Here is a 23,250-nt window from a genome sequence, read left to right as displayed (position 1 = left end):
AAGGCTAGCTCATTGAATTTGCTCAGAATTTGCACAATTATTCTAGCTCATACATAACCTGTGAATAAATAAAATACCAAAGATTTATGACATTACATTTTGTAGGTAGTTTTTGTTTTCTAAAGCTTAATCATTCTTTCACATTGCCAATCAAATATCTCTTCATTATAAAAATTCTGGAAAGCCAAATGTTCAGGTCTGTTTCTTTACAAAACCTGTAGAAATTTCCTTTAGTAATGGAGCTTATATGTGAAGATATCATGGAAAGTCATCCCCTGACCCCAGTCATTCTCAGTTCTAGACTTCCCAATGCTGGGATTATCAACCAGTTTCAGAAAGAACTGGCGAGGTTGGTTCACCTCTCGGCTAACATGGCCTGCTTCTGTTCATTCACCTAGCTTTTAAACTGTTAACATGTAAGATTTGATTTTATCAGATTATTTCTATGTGGTATAGAAACCAAACTGGGTAGAGTTTGAGCCAAATATGTCCAATGTGCTTAATCACTTATGTCCAACTCATATGCGTTTGCCTCAGACTCACGGACTGCTTCCTAATCCTGTCCTCCAAAGCTCAGTGGCAAGTCTGGTTTCACAGTGAAACCACGGTTTAGGTACAATGGCAATTGATATGGAGAAAAAACAATTAGAATAACATTCCTTAAGAGGTGGCAATATGTGAGTCAGGTATTTAAGGTTTCATGAACTCCACTATCAGTCCATTCAGAAATAAGAGAATAGAATACAGAAAAAAAATTGATCAAACCAAAAGCTATTACTTTTAACATTTTGGCACAATTTTGTGAAGTCTTTTGGTTTATAGATTTTTTTTGGTCCATAATTAAAAGCACAAGGTATATGAGATTTTTTTTCTTACAATACAGTTATAATGCAAAATACTTCATAAGCATAACTTTTGTTGTTGAGGAATAAGTCAATGCATGATATAGTAAAATTTATCCAGTCTTCCATTTCTGGACATTTATATTATATTTACATTTATATTTTTTCCAATTTTATTTTTATATTGGAGTCCCAAAGACCACCCCAAGTTTGCTGATTCATTAGAGGGTCTCACAGTACTTAGTATATGGTCGTAGTCATGGCTAAGGTTTATTACAGTGAAAGGTTACAAAGCAAAATCAGCAAAGGGAAGAGGTACAGGGAATGAAATCCACAGGAAACCGAGAGCAAGAGTCCAATAGTTCTCTCCCAGTGGAGTCAGAAAGGATGCCCTGAATTCCTCCAGCAGCAAGTCATGACAACATGTGTAAAGTGTTATATACCTGGGATGCTTGTTAAAAACTTAGTACCCAAGATTTTTATTGGAGCCTAGTCACATAGGCATACTCTGCCTAGCATGTACCAACATTTTGGATTTCTGGAAGGAAAGCAGATATTCAGCAAAAACCATATTGCTTGCACAATTGGTCTGGGTATAGTGAGACACCCTTATCATTTAAGGAAAGTTTTATATCAGGAATTGTTTACCCGCTAAGTTTTAAGATATCAACCAAAGGTCAACTTTACAAGCAGATGTTGCTAAGAGTAGCAGTCTCAAGCTTGCTATATTAAGTGTTTTCTGCATAATTATTATAAATAATGCTATAATAAACAATTTTGTTAATCTTTAGTCACATTTCAGATAATTTTCTTAGGAAAGACTCTTAGAAATTGGTATTACAAAAATATGAACATTTAAAAGACTTTTTTTACTGACAATTCTTTCCTAAAAGTCTTTTCAAATTTTCATTTTCATCAGGGATGTATGAGTTCAGGCATCAAAGCCTTGGCTAAAATAGGTAAGGTACATATGATTCATACATCAATATATGATAAATTTGGAATAATTCTTATTTTTTTAAAAATCAAATTATGTGAGATAAATGAAAAACTAATTAATTGTTGCTTCCTTTTCAGGTAGACCACTAAGAATATGACTTTTAAATTATCACTCAGTGTCCACTTTGCCCCAGGACCTCTGTCTTTCTTGCTTAGAAACCTATACTTCCCTGTTATCTGTAAAACATGTATCATCTAGTTCACTATAACAATCATTTGTGCTATAAAATTAGTGCATATCCTGTTCCAGTAACTGTGGTTATGCAGGCAGCAAAACAGTGCCCAGGACACAGTCCCAATCCTGCTGGAGTTTGCAGCCCATTGCCCGCAACAACTGCGTTTGGCAGAGTGCTTCCTGACAAAGATGACAAGTATGCTGCCATCCAAGCCAGATAGTAGCCACTACATTGCAGAAGTCAATCTTTGATAGACTTGTCATCAGGACCTCTGATTTTCTTAATCAAGAGTCTTCACTTTGTAAGCCTGAGACCAAATCTTTCTAAAGCTATTAGACAGCAGGCTGTCTCTCTCCCTTCCTGGGAAGGTAATATGAGTTCTCACTTTTACCTAATGATACTGTGGTTCACACCCTGCCTACCCCCCACCCCACACCCGGTCCCAAAAAGGTGCCATTGACGGCATATTTAAAGGAAACATTCATTTTATTATGTATCTTTATTAAAGGAAGTTTAAACAAATTGTATTTTCTCCTTTGCAAATACAAAATGTTCTCTTTAGAAAAAGATGAGTGCAATTTAGTCTCAATCTAATGCTTCCTTTGAGGCAAACATTTCTAAAACTCCTTTTGCTTTCTCCATACCTTGCTTTTGCTCATAATTTTAACATAATTTTTGCCCACTTTTACCTAAAATTATATAGACTTATTTTTAATGTGTTTTCTCTAAAATTGCCATTAGTTATGATTAATTGCAAAACATTTGGAAAATACAGAACATTATCATGACAGCCATCTAGTATTCTCCTGCCTAAAGACAATTGCTTGTTAATTTTTTTTCTCTTAGTTAAGCCACCCAGCTTTATAGGAACACCCAGAGGCTGTTCCCATGATATAAGGAAGAGCTTTCTGAAGGGCAAGGTCATGATTCAGGTGATTCAGTTTGAGTTGCTAAAATGGAGAAAACTCATATTTAAGTTATAAGAAAATAAAAATCGCCATTATATTGGGTCTCTGGGTACATGTTCAAGCCAAATAAAATGTTTAGTCTTTGCAAGTGCATAACAGAACAAACTGGTTATTGTTTCTTTGGATAATCATAGGGCAGGATTCAGTTTGAAAGCTCATTTCATTTGAACTGTGAGTGAGTTCAAGTTTATACCCTAGGGGAAAAAAATGGTTTAGTTCCTAAGAAAGTAGAATATGCAGAATAGAAATCTGTGAGGTAAAGCCAGGCAGGACCACACTTTAAGACCTAGCTATAGAATCCATGTAACTACACCTGATCCTATGAGAACTGAGTATATTGGTGAGGGGAGGAACTGCTAGTTCTCTTATACTGTGGTTTCTAAATTCTTTGATTGATTCATGCCTCAGTCTTTAGTTAAGTGTTTTCTGAGCAAATTTTCAGAGCACTGATGTATTTGATAATGATTTTTTTTCCTAGCCTTTACACATGGAAGACAATTTGGTTATAAAATTTATTTAACTTTTCGCTTTCCTGAAAATTCTGTTGGTGGTCTATTATTTATTGATTCTTTTGCTGTTTCACAGAAGAAATTTGAGAATAACCTGAAGTTTATACCTTTGCAGATGTTTTTCTTCTTGAATACGTATTAAATTTTCTTTATTCTTATCATTTAAGTTTTCTTTACTCCTGTAATTTTGCAGAATATACTTGCATGCAAGTCTCTTTTAATAAACTTACCCCATAACTCAGTGAACTCCAATAGTCAGATGATTCAAATCTTTTGTTCAGCTCAGGAAATTATTACATAGTATGTTTTCTTCATTTCTGATTGTTCTAGTTTCATCTTCAGTAATGTGTGTGGTTCCTTTGATGGATATTTATTTTTTGTGCTCTTTAATCTATAATCTTCTCTCTTATAATTCTCATCTTTGATGCTTTTCTTCTGCATTCTAGGAGTGCTTGCCAAATCCAGTCATTTGATATTCCATGCTGTCACTTATACTCCTACTAACTCTGAAGTACATTTTTATTCTGCCATTACATTTTTGGTTTCTTTGTATTTCTTCCCTTTTAAAAATGCTAATTCTCATTTTTATTTGGCTTACAATTATTATTATTGTTAAACTTTTAGTTATTTCTTTATTGGTTTGGCTTCTATTTCAAAGAGTTGGCTTATTATAATATAGTGAGAATGCCAAGCATTTTTCTATAATTTTCCCCTGGGTCTAGCAGAATATTTTTAGATTTAAACACTTCTACTGAATTTTTAGAATTATAGACTGTGTTAGTTTCCCTATGGCTGCTGTAACAAATTACTGAAAACCTGGTAACTTGAAACAATCCCCAATTTTTTCTTATATTTGTAGAGGCTAGAAGTTTGAAATCAATTTCACTGAATTAAGTCAAAGTGTCTGCAGGACTAGTTCCTTCCAGAGATGCTAGGGAAGAATCTGTTTCCATGCCTTTTCCAGCTTCTGGAGGCCACCTGCATTCCTTGGCTTATGAGCCCTTTTTCACATCACTCCATTCTATTTTTTGCCTCATCACATCTTCTCTTCTGTAGTAAAGTCTGCCTCTGCCTCTCTTGTAAGGACACTTGTGATTACATGTGGGGCCCACCAGGACAATCCCAGATAATCTCCCTCCCCATTTCAGAATCCTTAATTTAATCACAGTTGCAAAGTCTCTTTTGCCATATAAGCTAACATTTATAGGTTTCAGGGATTAGGACATGGGTCTCTTTCTGAACAGTCTGCCACAAAGACCTTTTCCCTTGTGTCAGTCACAGGTAAGCTTCAAGATAGACCTGGGTTCACACAACCTCTTACCCTCTGAACTTGACCAAGGGACATAATATGTTTTCTCCTCTGTTAAATGGAACATCCACCTCATAGGGTTATTCTGCAGCATAGGTCAGGTAATGTGTGTAAATTGTTTAGTAATTTGAGCCTTCAATAAGTGTTAACAAATATTACCATGATTAATATAGGCCCTAGTTTATTTACTCTGCCCCAGATAAGGAGAAATTGATCTATGCAGTGAGTGATTACAAATAGAAAGAACGTGTGGATTTTTCTCAGCCCTGAGAAAAATCTAGTTCTATAGTTGATGATCAGGTGTCAATGCCTGGTTCTCTGCCTAATTCCCAGTAACTTGCAGACATCTGTCTCAAACAGTTGAGCTTTGCTGAAGTAGAGACTTTCCTATTCCACACCTTCGTTCTTATTATTTTCAGCTATTTACCTCATGAAAAATTACAATCTCCATTATGCACTGTTATCAATACCTGCCCTCCCCAGCCTCCACACAGAACTCTTTCCTTTCCATAGGACTGTATCAAATACTGCTGCTAAAGCCAGGGCTGCTTTCTTTCCTAGTTGTTGTCTTGGAGCTATAGTGTCTAAGTGAATTGTGGTAGATGAAGGTAGGAAAAGGGAATCAGTTATTTTAAAGCAGCACCTACATTGTAGAGAAACATTTTTTGTTCTTTTTTTTCCCGTATTTTTTTCCTTGGGAGATATTAAGCATCTTTCTACCATCTTTCAAATTAGGGAGGGGTGAGTATATTATTATGTAAAAGTCACTGATTGCTTTCCTCAATTCACTTCCATTATCCTAATTAAATTTTTTTCTCAATTGCAAATTGGTAAATGGTTAGATTTATTTTTTGTGATCTTGAGATTTTCATCTTCTCCTTTATCATTATAGTATTTATTGAGGTTGTAAAGGGGCTGCCTCACAGCCAAAGGTAACAGACCATATTGAACCAGAAGTCATTATTTTTTTGAAGAATTTTTATCTACTATTAGCTTCAAAGTATCTACCAAACTTGTTCAAATACTTGGCAATTCAGAAAGATGTTATGCAACAGTGATGCTACTGTTCTACATCACATTCTTTTCTAATCAGAATGAAGTTCCCATACATTTTCTAACTTACCTTAAGTTTGTTTTGCTGCTTAGTATTTGCTATCTACAAACCTCTGGTTCCTTCAGATAGCTAAAAAAGGATTAGAAGTATGTCTTATTTGCTATAAACTCATATATATATGTTTATTAAGCATAACTAACACAATCACAAGATCCCACAAAGGTCCCACAATAGGCTGTCTGCAGGCTGAGGAGCAAGGAGAGCCAATGCGAGCTCCAAAACTGAAGAACTTGGAGTCTGATGTTCGAGGGCAGGAAGCATCCAGCATGGGAGAAAGATGTAGGCTGGGAGGCTAGGCCAGTCTCTCTTTTCATATTTTTCTGCCTGCTTATATTCTAGCCATGCTGGCAGTTGATTAGATTGTGCCCACCCAGGCTAAGGGTGGGTCTGCCTTTCCCATCCCACTGACTCAAATGCTAATCTCTTTTGGCAACACCCTCACAGACACACCCAGCATCAATACTTTGTGTCCTTCAATCCAGTCAAGTTGACACTCATTATTAACCATCACAGCACACAAAGTATTAAACAGAACATAGTATGAGAAGAATTATCCATATTTCTTAGATATTTTATAACATAGAAATGGTATCCATGATTATTAACTGGCATTCACTAGATGTACATAATTTAGTCTATCGAATCTGTCAGGACTCAGAACACGATACCCCAAAAATGCCTTGGCATGCTGAGTGGTGCCTTGGCATGCTGAGTATTTTGAGTTGCAAGAATTGAGAGGACAGTAGAAGCAGGAAGCCCTCTCTGGATTTTTCTCCCTAGAAGCTGGACATAGAAACTAGAATTCCTCTCCTCCAAAGCTAGCGATAAAACCCAGGAAATTCACTCTTGACTTCCTCCCTTCCCTCCTGAAGACTCTCTTGTGACAAATGTCCTGCCCCATATCTGGAAGCCAAGAAAAATCTGAAGAAATAGGTCTTGCTGAGTTTCCCATAGTTTACTACCATAAGGTCATACCGCATTTTGTCCGATCATACTTCTACATAAAAAATACAGTTCTCCCTGAGTCTTTGTGTCTTCATTTCTGAAGCCTCCTATGTTACACAAAACTTTGATAAACAAGCTTGTTATACTTTTCTCTTGTTAATCAGTCTTTGTTATAGGAATGTCTCCTCCATGAACACTTCCAATGGGTGAGGAAAATATATTACTTTTTCTTCTCTACAAATCTTTGTTTTCATTGAATCCTTTTGGAAACAGCTTATTATAAACAAACAAAAGAAGGTGGTTTAAGTAATTTTAGAGCAAATGCCTTGTTCATTTTGTACTATAAATTCAACACATATGAATTGATTTAAATGGACATTTCAGTCATTAATTCTAGAATTTAAGCTAATGTAACAGATGGAATTCAGCCACCCAAGCAAGCTTCTGGGGTTTGATTATTCAAATGATTAAGATGCTATTTGTCAACTCTAGTTTGCCACCCCTTTTAATTATATAGATAATCAAACTAAGAACTGCTAATTCTGTCTCCTAACTATTAATTGTTTGTAATTACCTACAGAATAAAACTGCATGTGCAATTAACTCAAAGAATTAATTGATATGAGAGAATTGATAAAAGGGAAACAGAACGAGCTTGGCATAAAAGAGGCTCTAGGGACACGGGACCACTAAACTCAGTAATGTCTTTGGTTTTATCATATCCTAATAAAGATACATTTTCATTTGAACTGCCTTCTACTCTGGAAAGCAGATATACAGACTGTTTCTTAAGAGCATTTGGTTTCTAAGTTGACTAAAACAGTGTATTTTTAAACGCTGAACTACTATTGCCTTTGGGTCTTTTGCTGATATCCAGGTGAATTGAACCAATCTATTCATTTGTGATACGAAGATAATATTTGTCACTACAAAAATTATAGATGTGGGGATTGTTTTAACTACCTAAGAACTTTTCTTTCCTTCCTTTTTCTTTCCCTTGCTTCTCATTCCCTGACATGATCACCTGTCGTATACGATCTTTTCAGTTTTCTGTGAGTCATTTGTATAATTTAAGCTTATAAAATAACAACTACTTAGTAGGTTTTGGAAATGTCTCCCACCTGTGTAAATAATGGGCTAATTGTCAACTACATAAATTTGAATAAAAACAGAAAATAAAATTGAAAAATGATTACCATTATAAACGTCAAGATGATGTTAGAAAGTGAGGGGAGATGGTCTGGTGAAAAATACCTAAAAATCAGAATTTTAAAAGCCTATTTTTAAGGATTTTCTGTTTCTTCATGTATTTATTTCAGTTGGATTCTATGGGACCTTTCACTCTTACGGTTTTGTTGGTTAGCCTTGTAGTCAATGCCAAATCGGGTTCTAATCCAGGAGCACATGTGCGTGTGCACACACACACACATACACACATTTGGGGCACACCATTAGATTCAGTTTCATGGCGCATACAAAGCAAGTGAAAGACTTTAAGTCTTGATGTGCAAATTAGATATGCAGAAAGGCAGCACACTAACATGAATTAATATTTTTTGATGATAGTCTAAAATATTGAAGAAACACAAAGTCAGATATCAGTATGAGTAGTTATTTAACAAATTTTTTAATGTTCAAGGATAGCTACTTTTTAACTCCTTGTTAAACTGATGTGAGCATTTTGGTTTCTTTCCAAATCTTGATATTGCGTTTTCCTCAGATTTGTTTACTCTTACAATATTTTATTCTGTCCTGCTGACTGATAACTGGGATTACTGACAAAATTTCTTTTCCATCTATCAATATACGGCCTACTCTTGTGCACATGTGTACACACACACAAACACACACACACACACCTGGGATTCAGAACCTTTATTTCTGTGTGTCATTATCTGTGAAGATTGTTGACTCCAGGAAGGGTTTGTGAAGATTTAGTCTGATTAATGACTTTGGTCTTCATCAAACTATTAGCTTATAACTTTTGACTGACTTTGTGGAATAAACTGGAATTTGTTGCATGTCACCTTCTGTGCCTGGCTTCTAAGGAGGAGTCATTAGCGTACATCAGTATGTGAATGATTACCTTGAGGATTTTAGTGGAGGCTTTGCTGCTTCCTGAAGCAGAAAAGTCATAGCTATATTTTCTAGTATGATACCTATATACTGGGAGAAAATAATGCATGGTGTTTTCAACTCTGTGAGTCTGTTTTGTGAGTAAGCAAGATAAAACATCTGAAAATGCTCTGGACTCTATTGGAAAAATAAGTTGTATAGGTTTTAGTTTCATATGTTGGGTTGGACTCTTCAATGATCAAGAAGATAATCTCTTTGCCTGTAAGATTTAACCTTTTCAGACCAATTCATTTTTTAATCACAGAGCAATTTTATTTATTTATTTAATTTTATTTTTTAAATTAACAAGTGTACACATTCATGGGAGTACAGAGTGATGTTTTTATACATATAATGTATAGTGATCAGATCAGGGTAGTTAATATATTTATCATCTCAGACATTTGTCATTTCTTTGTGTTGGGAATGTTCAATATCCTCCTTCTTATTCACCAGTGTTTACATAGCTACCTTATTCACATTGCTAATGAATCAGAAACACAGAGCAATTCCAGGTAAGTTATAGTCCTTGCCTTGGAACAGTTTATAAATTCAAAAAGGAGATTGGAAAGAGAAGCACGATTATCTAAAATATGAGATATTGCTTATTGTATGTAGTGGTGCATTAAGGGGAGTGGGTAGGTCAGGAATAATGCTGATGAGCTGGAGAATGCTTTGAATTCGTTAAGAGGGCTTCATAAGAAATGTAAGGGTGTATACATCTTAATAACTCTTGTGTTACTCTTTTACATTCCCTTGGTCTTATAAAGCTGCCAAATGAAAATATAAAGGGCATGGTCTTTCCATTGCTATCTTCTTCTTAGGTACTAAAATGCTCAGATTCTCTACAAGCTACTTGTTATTGGCCTTTACTTCCATTAAAGAATTTTGAGTTCGAGACCATCCTGGCTAACACTCTGAAACCCTGTCTGTACTAAAAAATACAAAAAATTAGCCGGGTGTGGAGGCGGGTGCCTGTAGTCCCAGCTACTCAGGGGGCTGAGGCAGGAGAATGACGTGAACCGGGGAAGTGGAGCTTGCAGTGAGCTGAGATCGTGCCACTGCACTCCAGCCTGGGGGAAAGAGTGAAACTACATCTCCAAAAAAAAAAAAAAAAAAAAGAATTCCACTGATTCACATTGAATTGTGATTGAAATATATGATTGTGTTGCCTCTTCTAGAGATTTTGCCTTTTTGAAAGAGTGCAGAGACTCTTGACTGAAATGGAAGAAATATATATAAAGTTAAAACGAGGCAGAATGTTTATGTACTGATCAGAATGTCTCTGAGATAACATTACCTTTTTATTATTTTATGTTACTTCATTGCCTCCCCATAGACCACTCAAATTATGATCCTGTAAATAAATTGAAGCAATGAAGTGAGAGAATTTATTACTTCTTGAGTTTTCTATAAATTTATATAAAACTAAGCAGTCCATGGATGACTTTATTAAATTGAAAGTTTCAGGAAAGACTATATAGATACACATATATACATATATACATATATGAAGGAAAATTGGAAATATGAAAATAGTTTGATTCATTTGGATGGCAGGATTGAACTGAATTTTCTTCTTTTTAAATGATTAATATCTCTGAGAAAAAAATGGACAAATAAATCTTCGATCTCTTTCCTATGATTAAAGAAAAAAGGTTCCTGTAGAAATCTTATGTACCAACTGCCATGAGACAGAACAAATATGTGGTGATGCTGGCTAACCTTTTGTGCTTTCGACCTATTTACCTTAAACACTTTTAATAATTTAATTTACTTTGCAATATCAAAACTTGTGCCTTATAAAATACTGAATTTTCTTTTAAAGTATGTAACACAGAGAGGTTTTCCTTTTATTTTTATAAGTGCTATTCGCAAACATGATTTTCGTTTAAGCCTTCTTTAAAAAAAGAAGTTGATGTTCTTCAGGAGGAGATAGTGAAGAGAATGAACCTATTAATTTTCTGATGGGCACACTGTGCAATAAAAACACGAGAGCCTTACGGTATGAAGGAGCCAATTAATCGAAGCCTCTCTCTATGCAATCCTATCACTTCTCTCTGATTAGATGACAAGATGTGATTTTAATACAGAATAGTGAGGCCATAAAGATGATTTGCTTTACTCTTTGCAACATTAAGCAATATAATCAGTGTGTACTTTTCCTGGATAGATACTGTTTTAACCTGCATTGATATTTCTAACAGACAAAGCATTCTATGACTGGAGAGGATTTGTGCCGACAAGGTCTTTCTGTTTTGCTTGTGACTCTGGTCGAGTTAGCTTCTCTCAATCATCATCAATATTTCGGGATTATTATTCTGTAAGTATTTATAAAACTGGATGTAGATTTGAATTACCATTTTTCCAGTAAATTATTGGGTTAATTTTGATGAACGCACTTGAGATTTTACTATGGACCTGTTTCGGTCCTAAGATGGTTCTCCACTGAAATTCATTTTTTCTGAAGCATTACTTTAGTTCTGTTCTTGTGTCTTGTGTAAATCTTGCTGATCAACCGATCCCACAATATGCGTGTCATTATTTATTGGAAGAGCATTAGTTAAAGTGATCATCACATGGTTTGCCCCAAATGTGTTAGCACCTCAACTATTTTTGTAATGGTACATAGACCGTCAAGAAAACATAATGAAGTCAGGGGGAGAATGTAGAATGTAGACATCTGTTAAAGGCATGATAATGGAAGGATTAAAAAATCCAAGGGCAGTTTTATGACCACATGTTGATGGTTTTCTGAATGAAGACTCTAATCTAGGACATGAGAACTTGTGATCTGAAAGTAGAATTGGTACTTTAAATTTATTTATTTCTCAAAGCAAGTCCTAATATACATGTGAATAGTAGAAGAAACTCATGTTATTCAGACATCTTTAGCAACAATTTCTTAAAAGATCACGTAATGCTATTTTACAACATTGTGTTTTGCAGTGTCTGTAGATATGTCTGGGTTTCTTACATCTCCCACATGTTCTGTTGTGTGTGTGAATATGTCTGTCCTGTCCTTTATCTTCTTTATCTTTTTCTCTCTTTTCATATCACTGATTTTTTTTCCCTGGACTTGCCATTTGCTGCTATTACAAAATACCACAGACTGGATGGATTAAACAACAAAAATTTATTGTCTTACTATTCTGGAGGCTGGAAGTCCAAGATGAAGTTGCTGGCAGCATTGGTTTCTCCTGAGACCCCTTTCCTTGGCTTGCAGACTGCTGCCTTCTCATTGTGTCCTCACATTGTCTTTCTTCTTCTTCTTTTCTTTTTTTTTTTTGAGATGGAGTCTCACTCTGTTGCTCAGGCTGCAGTGTAATGGTGTGATCTCAGCTCACTGCAACCTCCACCTGCCGGGTTTAAGTGATTCTTGTGCCTCAGCCTTCTGAGTAGCTGGAGTTACAGATGCTTGCCACCATGCCTGGATAATTTTTGTATTTTTAATAGAGGCGGGGTTTCACCATATTGGTTAGGCAGGTCTCAAACTCCTGACCTTAGGTGATCCGCCCACCTTACCCTCCCAAAATGCTGGGATTACAGGTGTCAGCCACCATGTGCGGCCATGTTGTCTTTCTTCTGTACTAATGCACCCCTAGTGTCATATTGGATTAGGACCCTACCCTTATGACCTCATTTAATCTTAATTACCTCCTTAAAGGCCTTATTCCCAAATTAAGTTACAGTTGAGGTTTGAACTTCTACATTTGAATTTCAAAGGGACACAATTTAGTCCATAACATCATTAGACAACTGAAATATATTTTACCAAATTATTTTATCTACCTGTTGAATAGTTCTTAATCTGTCATTTTAAATAGCACATGTTAGATTTTTATTTTTTTCTGTAAATCAAAACTTTTAAGTTATTAATATATCATATTTAGCATATGTTGCTAAATTCCTTGTGAGTCAAATTTACTAAAACCAATTGTTTTTATTTTTAATGTTTTTATTATGTTTGTTTTTATAGATTTAGAGATAATGTAGTTGTTTTACATGGATAGTTACATTGTGCTGAAGTCTGGGCTTCCAGTGTAGCTGCCACCTGAATAATGTACATTGTACACAATAGATAGCATTTCATCCCCCACCCCTTTCCCATCCTCCCACCTATTAGCGTCTCCAGTGTCTATTGGATGACCACCGCTACCCATAGTTTAGCTCCCACTTACGAGTGAGAACATGTGGTTTTTGACTTTCTGCTTCTGAGTCATTTCGCTTAGGATAATGGCCTCCAATTCCATCCACGTTGCTGCAAAATACATGATTTCATTCTTTTATGTGACTGAGTAGTATTCCATGGTGTATATATATATATTTCCCACATTTTTAATCCAATCATCTATTGATGAACATTTAGGTTTATTCTATGACTTTGTTATTGTAAACAGTGCTGCCATAAACATAATGAATGTGTGTATACAATGGTTTCTTTTTGTTTGGGTAGATACCCAGTAGTTAGATTGCTGAACTGAAGTTAGTTCTATTTTTAGTTCTGAGAAATCTCCAGACTGTTTCCCATAGAGGGTGTACTAACTTATATTTCCACTAACTGTATAAGTGTTCCCTTTTCTCTGCATCCTCACCAACATCTACTGTTTTTTGACATTTCAATAGCCACTCTGATGTGTAAGATGGTGTTTCATTGTGGTTTTAATTTGCATTTCTTTGGTGATTAGTGATGTGGAGCATTTTTTCATGTTTGTTGGCTGCTTGTGTGTCTTCTTTTGAAAAATGTCCACTTATGCCCTTTGCCCACTTTTTAATGGGATTATTTGTTTTTTTCTAGTTTGCATTTCTAATAGATTCTGGATATTAACCTTTTGTCAGATGCATGTTTGTAAGTATTTTCTCCCATTCTGTAGGTTGTCTGTTTATTCTTTTAATTATTTCTTATCTTGTACAGGAGCTTTTCAGTTTAATGAAGTCTATTTGCCCATTTTTGTTTTCATTGCATTTCCTTTTGAGGGCTTATCTGTAAATTATTTGCCTAGGCCAATGTCCAGAAGAGTTTTTCCTAGGTTTTCTTCTAGGAATTTTATGGCTTCAGGTCTTACATTTAAGTCTTTAATCCATCTTGAGTTAACTTTTGTACATAGTGAGAGATAGGGGTCCAGTTTTATTCTTCTGCATATGGCTTTCCAATTTTACCAGCACCATTTCTTGAATAGGGTATCCTTTCCCCGATGTATTTTTTAATTGCCTTTGTCAAAGATCACTTGGTTGTAATAATGTAACTTTATTTCTGGGTTATTTATTCTTCCATTGATGTATGTGTCTATTTTTGAACCAATATCATGCTGTTTTGTTTATTATGGTCTTGTATAATTTGAAGTTAGGTAATGTGATACCTCTAGCTTTATCATTTTTGCTCAGGATTACTTTGGCTATTTAGGTTCTTTTTTGCTTCCATATAAATTTTAGGATTATTTGTTCTAATCCTGTGAAGAATGACATTGGTAATTTGACAGTAATTGTATTAAATCTAGACATTACCTTGGGCAGTATGATCATTTAAATTATTTTTATCCTTCCAATTCATGAGACTGGGATGCTTTTCCATTTGTTTGTGCCATCTATGATTTCTTTCATCAGTATTTTTTAGTTTTCCTTGTTGAGATATTTCGCTCCCTAGCTTAAATGTATTCCTCAGCGTTTTTTTTTTCCTGTAGCTTTTATAAATGGGATTGAGTTATTGATTTGGTTTCCAACTTGATCATTATTGGTATATTGAAATGCTGCTAATTTTTGTACATTGATTTTGTATCCTGAAACTTTACTGAGTTCATTTATCTGTTCTAATAGTTTTTTTGATGGAGACTTCAGGTGTTTATAAACTGAAAGTTTGGGGTGTACTGGAGTGGACACCAGGTGGTCAATAAAGTGACCTTTTGTACCTGTCCAGTTAGAGGTAATAAAGGTTTATATCTTACCCTTGTGTACCAACTACATGGGTGGGGGTGTGTCTGAATAAATATGAAAGAATGATATTCAAACACTCAAATTTGTTTTTTGCTGCTCACTTCATTTTCAATTTTCACCACTGGAAGTCTAAATGGATGTTTTAGTAAGGATTCCCCTTTTGTTTATTTTTTAAAATACCAACACCTATAACAAGAATCAAACACCAAGTTGTTTTTCTGTTTGTTTTTTGAGTTTACTTTAAGTTCCAGGTTATTGGCTGGGTGCAGTGGCTCATGCTTGTAATTCCAGTACTTTGGGAGGCTGAGGCAGGTGGATCACCTGAGGTTGCGAGTTCAAGACCAGCCTGACCAACATGGAGAAACCCTGTGTCTACTAAAAATACAAAATTAGCCAGGCGTAGTGGCACATGCCTGTAATCCCAGCTACTCGGGAGGCTGAGGCAGGAGAATAGCTTGAACCCAGGAGGTGGAGATTGCGCCATTGTACTCCAGCCTGGGCAATAAGAGTGAAACTCCATCTCAAAAAAAAAAAAAAAAAAGTTCCAGGATATATGTGCAGAACATGTAGGTTTGTTACATAGGTATACATGTGCCATGGTGGTTTGCTGCACCTATTAACCTGGCACCTAGGTTTGAGTTTGTTACATAGGTATATGTATGCCATGGTGGTTTGCTGCACCTATCAACCTGGAACATAGGTTTTAAGCCCCAAATGCATTAGCTATTTGTCCTTATGTTTTCCCTCCCCTCCCCACACCCCACTGCCGCCCAACATGCCCTGTGTGTGTTGTTCCCCTCCCTGTGTCCATGTAAACACCAAGTTCTAAGTAGACTTTTTTCATTTTAAATAATGAAAATAATTTAAAATTATTGTTTATAAGTTTATTTTTGTAAAATATACATAACATAAATTTTACCATTTTAACTATTTTTAAGTTTATAGTTCTTTGGCATTTATCACAATCACATTGTGTGTAACCATCATTACTATCCATCTCCAGAGCTTTTTTATCTTTCCAAACTGAAACTCTACATAGTAAACACTAATTGTCTCTATGTCTCTCCCTTGATTCCCTGGAAACCACCATTCTACTTTCTGTTTTTATTAATTTGACTACTCGAGGTATCTCATAAACAGAATCATAGAATATTTGTTCTTTTGTGGCTGGGTTATCTCAGCATGTTTTCAAGGTTCATACACATTGCATCATGTGTCAGAATTTCTTTCTTAGGCTGAATAATATTCTATTGCATGTATATACTACATTTTGTTTATCCATTCTCCCATCAGTGGACACTTGGGTTGCTTCCACCTTTTGGATATTTTGAATAATGTTGCCACGAACGTGGGTGTACAGATATTGTTTGAGTTCTACTTTTACTTCTGGGTGTGTACCCGGAAGTGTAATTGCTAGAATATATTGTATTTCTCTGTTTAATTTTTTGAGGAATAACCATATCATTTTCCACAGTGGCTGTACCATTTTACCTTCCCACCAGCAATGCACAAGGGTTCTAGTTTCTCCCCATTTTCTTATATTTTCTGGTTCTTCACATCCTAATGGATATGAAGTTGTAAGTCATCTTGATGTGAAATTATTTAATCAATTCAGAAGACAAAAGGTAACTGGGAAAACTCAAAACAGAGAAGCCTGCCTTGTTAAAAGAGGAGTGGAAACAAGGGCATAGGAAACTTGGTTTTTATTTCATTGGAAGAGAGATAAATATAACATACTCTACTTAGAAGAACTCTTTACAACTTAGTCTTATCAAAATTTTAATTTGCTAAAATAAAGTTATTGTAGATATGCATTCTTTAGGCTAGAAGAACACTAACCTTTTTAAGCCTGAAGTGCTTTTTAAAATGTATTTTGTATCCTCATATGTTTTTAGTTCTAATTAAAAAAAATCAGTAGTGCTATATGTCTTTATGCTTTAAACGTTTCACTTCTGCAACCACATGTTTATTGTATTAGAATTATATTAGAATTTCCAGTTACTTTAATCAGTGGCACATGGGCCCCTAAACTTTTTCATGTAAAATTTTAAAAACTGCATCCTGAAGAAACAGTTTCTAGTATTACTTTTTATGGTCTCTGAAGTACTAAGATATTTTTAACCTTAATTATCCTGAAAGATAATATTTATCTAAGGTGAGTGAGACCTGGAATATAATTCCTTGTGTAACATAAAATGTAATATTACATTGCAATCAGATAGGAAAGATCACCATCTCCAACTTTCTTGTGGCAATTTCTCATCATAACTCTTCTTTAAAAGGTTTGCTAACTTTATAATGTATGAAGGAATCATGGAACATATAATGTAGGGGATTGTAGTCATAGTTGAAAAAAAACAAAATCTAACCTTGGTATTTATCAAAATTCTGAGACGCGACAATCAATGCACTTATCTATAGGGTTCTTAAAATAGGAGGATAGAAACAAATATTGGCAAAAATTTGTATAAATAATTTCTAGTTAGTATTTGGAAATACAGAAGAGTGAAATAACTATAATCAATTAGCTGTCAGTATGGCAGGACTCTCCTCAGCAAGTAGCTAACATACTATGTTGCAGTGGTCCTAAGAGTCAGGAAGGTGTCACTGAGAGGAGCTTTGCCAGTTGTGGATGCCCTAGAACAAGCTTGTCCAGCCCGCAGCCTGTGGGCCACGTGTGGCCCAGGATGGCTTTAAATGAGGCCCAATACAAATTCGTAAACTTTCTTAAAACACTATCAGATTTTTTGGCGATTTTTCTTTTTAGCTTACCAGCTATCGTTTAGTGTATTTTATGTGCGGCCCCAGACAATTCTTCTTCTTCCAATGTTGCCCAGGGAAGCCAAAAGATTGGACACCCATGCCCTAGAATGAGGAAAAGCTGACAAGCAAGGGAATGTCTGTGCTGCATGAACACATGCACTTTGCAATGATGATAGGGCCCAGGGATAGCAGGAAAATTGTTCCAGCCACAGAAAGGACAGTTGTGGTTGTCCAAGGTGCAAAGACAGGATTCATTTCAGAGACTGAAATAAATTAAGTGTGGCAAAAGCACAGCATGCTAGAGGGAAAGTGGCAAGAAATGAAGCAGCGAGAACCAAGACACAACATACCAGAATCTCTGGGATGCATTCAAAGCAGTGTGTAGAGGGAAATTTATAGCACTAAATGCCCACAAGAGAAAGCAGGAAAGATCCAAAATTGACACCCTAACATCACAATTAAAAGAACTAGAAAAGCAAGAGCAAACACATTCAAAAGCTAGCAGAAGGCAAGAAATAACTAAAATCAGAGCAGAACTGAAGGAAATAGAGACACAAAAAAACCCTTCAAAAAATAAATGAATCCAGGAGCTGGTTTTTTGAAAGGATCAGCAAAATTGATAGACCGCTAGCAATATTAATTAAGAAAAAAAGAGAGAAGAATCAAATAGATGCAATAAAAAATGATAAAGGGGATATCACCACCGATCCCACAGAAATACAAACTACCATCAGAGAATATTACAAACACCTCTATGCAAATAAACTAGGAAATCTAGAAGAAATGGATAAATTCCTCAACACATACACCCTCCCAAGACTAAACCAGGAAGAAGTTGAATCTCTGAATAGACCAATAACAGGAGCTGAAATTGTGGCAATAATCAATAGCTTACCAACCAAAAAAAGTCCAGGACCAGATGGGTTCACAGCCGAATTCTACCAGAGGTACAAGGAGGAGCTGGTACCATTCCTTCTGAAACTATTCCAATCAATAGAAAAAGAGGGAATCCTCCCTAACTCATTTTATGAGGCCAGCATCATCCTGATACCAAAGCCTGGCAGAGACACAACAAAAAAAGAGAATTTTAGACCAATATCCTTGATGAACATTGATGCAAAAATCCTCAATAAAATACTGGCAAACAGAATCCAGCAGCACATCAAAAAGCTCATCCACCATGATCAAGTGGGCTTCATCCCTGGGATGCAAGGCTGGTTCAATATACGCAAATTAATAAATGTAATCCAGCATATAAATGAACCAAAGACAAAAACCACATGATTATCTCAATAGATGCAGAAAAGGCCTTTGACAAAATTCAACAACCCTTCATGCTAAAAACTCTCAATAAATTAGGTATTGATGGGTCATATCTCAAAATAATAAGAGCTATTTATGACAAACCCACAGCCAATATCATACTGAATGGGCAAAAACTGGAAGCATTCCCTTTGAAAACTGGCACAAGACAGGGATGCCCTCTCTCACCACTTCTATTCAACATAGTGTTGGAAGTTCTGGCCAGGGCAATTAGGCAAGAGAAGGAAATAAAGGGTGTTCAATTAGGAAAAGAGGAAGTCAAATTGTCCCTGTTTGCAGATGACATGATAGTATATCTAGAAAACCCCATCATCTCAGCCCAAAATCTCCTTAAGCTGATAAGCAACTTCAGCAAAGTCTCAGGATACAAAATCAATGTACAAAAATCACAAGCATTCTTACACATCAATAACAAACAGAGAGCCAAATCATGAGTGAACTCCCATTCACAATTGCTTCAAACAGAATAAAATACCTAGGAATCCAACTTACAAGGGATGTGAAGGACCTCTTCAAGGAGAACTACTAACCACTGATCAAGGAAATAAAAGAGGATACAAACAAATGGAAGAACATTCCATGCTCATGGGTAGGAAGAATCAATATCATGAAAATGGCCATCCTTCCCAAGGTAATTTACAGATTCAATGCCATCCCCATCAAGTTACCAATGACTTTCTTCACAGAATTGGAAAAAACTACTTTAAAGTTCATATGGAACCAAAAAAGAGCCCGCATCGCCAATTCAATCCTAAGCCAAAAGAACAAAGCTGGAGGATCACGCTACCTGACTTCAAACTATACTACAAGGCTATAGTAACCAAAACAGCATGGTACTGGTACCAAAACAGAGATATAGATCAATGGAACAGAACAGAGCCGTCAGAAATAATGCCACATATCTACAACTATCTGATCTTTGACAAGCCTGACAAAAACAAGAAATGGGGAAAGGATTCCCTATTTAATAAATGGTGCTGGGAAAACTGGCTAGCCATATGTACAAAGCTGAAACTGGATCCCTTCCTTACGCCTTATACAAAAATCAATTCAAGATGGATTAAAGACTTAAATGTTAGACCTAAAACCATAAAAACCCTAGAAGAAAACCTAGGCAATACCATTCAGGACATAGGCATGGGCAAGGACTTCATGTCTAAAACACCAAAAGCAATGGCAACAAAAGCCAAAATTGACAGATGGGATCTAATTAAACTCAAGAGCTTCTGCACAGCAAAGGAAACTACCATCAGAGTGAACAGGCAACCTACAAAATAGGAGAAAATTTTCGCAACCTACTCATCCGACAAAGGGCTAATATCCAGAATCTACAATGAACTCCAACAAATTTACAAGAGAAAAACAACCCCATCAAAAAGTGGGCGAAGGACATGAACAGGCACTTCTCAAAAGAAGACATTTATGCAGCCAAAAAACACATGAAAAAATGCTCACCATCACTGGCCATCAGAGAAATGCAAATCAAAACCACAATGAGATACCATCTCACACCAGTTAGGATGGCAATCATTAAAAAGTCAGGAAACAACAGGTGCTGGAGAGCATGTGGAGAAATAGGAACACTTTTACACTGTTGGTGGGACTGTAAACTAGTTCAACCCTCGTGGAAGTCAGTGTGGCGATTCCTCAGGGATCTAGAACTAGAAATTCCATTTGACCCAGCCATCCCATTACTGGGTATATACCCAAAGGAGTATAAATCATGCTGCTATAAAGACACATGCACACGTATGTTTATTGCGGCATTATTCACAATAGCAAAGACTTGGAACCAACCCAAATGTCCAACAATGATAGACTGGATTAAGAAAATGTGGCACATATACACCATGGAATACTATGCAGCCATAAAAAATGATGAGTTCACGTCCTTTGTAGGGACATGGATGAAACTGGAAATCATCATTCTCAGTAAACTATCGCAAGAACAAAAAACCAAACGGCGCATATTCTCACTCATAGGTGGGAATTGAACAATGAGAACATATGGACACAGGAAGGGGAACATCATACTTCGGGGACTGTTGTGGGTGGGGGGAGGGGGGAGGGATAGCATTGGGAGATATACCTAATGCTAGATGACGAGTTGGTGGGTGCAGCGCACCAGCATGGCACATGTATACATATGTAACTTACCTGCACGTTGCGCACATGTACCATAGAGCCTAAAGTATAATAATAATAATAATGATAATAATAATAATAAATAAAATAAAATAAAATAAAATAAAATAAAGAAATGAAGCTGAAGAGATAATCAAGGACCTATAATCATCAAGTGCCATGTAGACCTCTTTAATGAGCTTATGCCCTAGGATAGGAGGAAGCCAGTCAATCACTTTATAGCTTCTTAACTCTCAATGAAAAGAATTTGCCTAACCTTGATGCTTGAAGTACAGGATTATGAGCAAATACAATTCAGTCTCATAATAGGCTGCATTAAAAATTGTTTTCAAAGAACACATTATGGACTTCCGGACATTAGACTTTTCATCCCCACCCTCAACACTCCCACCAAGGGGAACACATCCTACATGAGAGAGGAGAATAAAAAAGATTTGCTGGTCATATTTTTTAAAAAACGTAGGTTTAGGTCATGAAAAAAACAAAAACAGGTCATTCGTTTTGTAGAAACATATTGTTTCAAAGACTTGGAAGCAGCCCAAATGTCCAACAATGATAGACTGGATTAAGAAAATGTGGCACATATACACCCTGGAATACTATGCAGCCATAAAAAATGATGAGTTCGTGTCCTTTGTAGGGACATGGATGAAGCTGGAAACCATCATTCTCAGCAAACTATCGCAAGGACGAAAAACCAAACACCGCATGTTCTCACTCATAGGTGGGAATTGAACAATGAAAACATATGGACACAGGAAGGGGAACATCACACACCGGGGCCTGTTGTGGGGTGGGGTGGAGGGGGGAGAGATAGCATTAGGAGATATACCTAATGTTAAATGACTAGTTAATGGGTGCGGCACACCAACATGGCACATGTATACATATGTAACTAACCTGCATGTTGTGCACATGTACCCTAAAACTTAAAGTATAATTAAAAAAAAAAAGTGAAAACAGGAATTTCAAGTATAACTTAAGTTCTTCACATCAGGTTAATTTTGACCATAGAATGGATTGACGAGATTTTAATATATGAAATTTCTCATTTTTCTCTGGAGAAATTTCTTGAATCATTTTGGTAAAAATGAATAAGGGAAGAATCTAAGGAGATTTTCTTCTTCTGACTTGGAAATTTCAACATCTTTTAAAATTCCTTACCAAACTGTACTGTGAGAAAACTGTGGGCGTGCACTTGAAAAATTTTATTACATAATGAAAAATAGTAAATTAACTCTTATTATATAAAACATATTTACTCATTTTTTTCTCCCTCATCATATTTTCTTCTCTTTGCCCTTTTTCTTCTCTCCTCCAAAACATTTGAGGAGGTATTGTAATTATTTTCATACTCATGATTTTCTCCTCTAATGGGTTACATTTGATAAAAGATGGTTATCTCATTTGATTTTCTGACATTTCTATGAATTAGCACAAATCATCAGAACTACTAAATTTAAAAATTGCTTTTATTCATATGATTTCCTAATTTTAGAGGGTCATTTTGTTTAGCAATAAAATTGCTTTTGGGAAATTCTGTAGTGGGGTTGGAATTAACTCAGGTCCTGAGTTAACAGTTAAGTGACTATGATTTTTTTTGACATTTTGAATAGCATTCCAGTAGTTAATTCTTATCTGTGTTTTGTGTTTGTTTTCTTCCTACCGTAAGGAGTAGTGATGCCCAAGGTTGTACATTATCTTTAAACTTCCCAATTTTAATTTTGAAATGCATATTTCTTTTCCTATGAAATATTTATATGAAGTATGAATCTCTTTGACAAAATGACATAGATATTTACTTTGAAAAAAACCGTATATTTAGTTTACATAGTTTACAGTTACAGTTACATAGTTTACATAGTTACATAGTTACAGTTACATAGTTACAAAAAAACCCCACTTTTTTTGTTTCTTAAAACAATTTTATTGTACAATTTAGAGCACAGGAGTTGTTCCTGCTTTGCTACTTTTAGTACAAGTCATTTCATGTCTTTGTGATCCATCTTGCTCTGTTGAAAATGAACATACATATGTATTTATGTATTAATAACTCACCTTGTTTCACAAAGGTTTTAAATCTGTGTCTAAAAGTGTGACAAAAATGACCT

The 23,250-nt window shown here is 35.7% G+C and overlaps 1 protein-coding gene across 3 annotated transcripts in view; it reads left to right on the top strand.

Annotated features, from left to right (window-relative positions):
• IQCM (IQ motif containing M) overlaps positions 1 to 23,250 on the top strand; it is a 489,167-nt gene that overhangs the window by 199,805 nt on the left and 266,112 nt on the right. For all 3 annotated transcript variants that reach the window (XM_054554570.1, XM_054554569.1, XM_054554571.1), the window contains one exon: positions 11,185 to 11,300. In XM_054554570.1, coding sequence (XP_054410545.1) covers positions 11,185 to 11,300 — 116 coding nt within the window. The remainder of the gene's footprint in view (positions 1 to 11,184; positions 11,301 to 23,250) is intronic.

Source organism: Pongo abelii, chromosome 3 (genome assembly GCF_028885655.2).
Source record: "Pongo abelii isolate AG06213 chromosome 3, NHGRI_mPonAbe1-v2.0_pri, whole genome shotgun sequence".
Taxonomy (NCBI): Eukaryota; Metazoa; Chordata; class Mammalia; order Primates; family Hominidae; genus Pongo; species Pongo abelii.
Note: the sequence above shows the minus strand (reverse complement) of the source record. Positions and strands in the feature narration are given on the sequence as shown.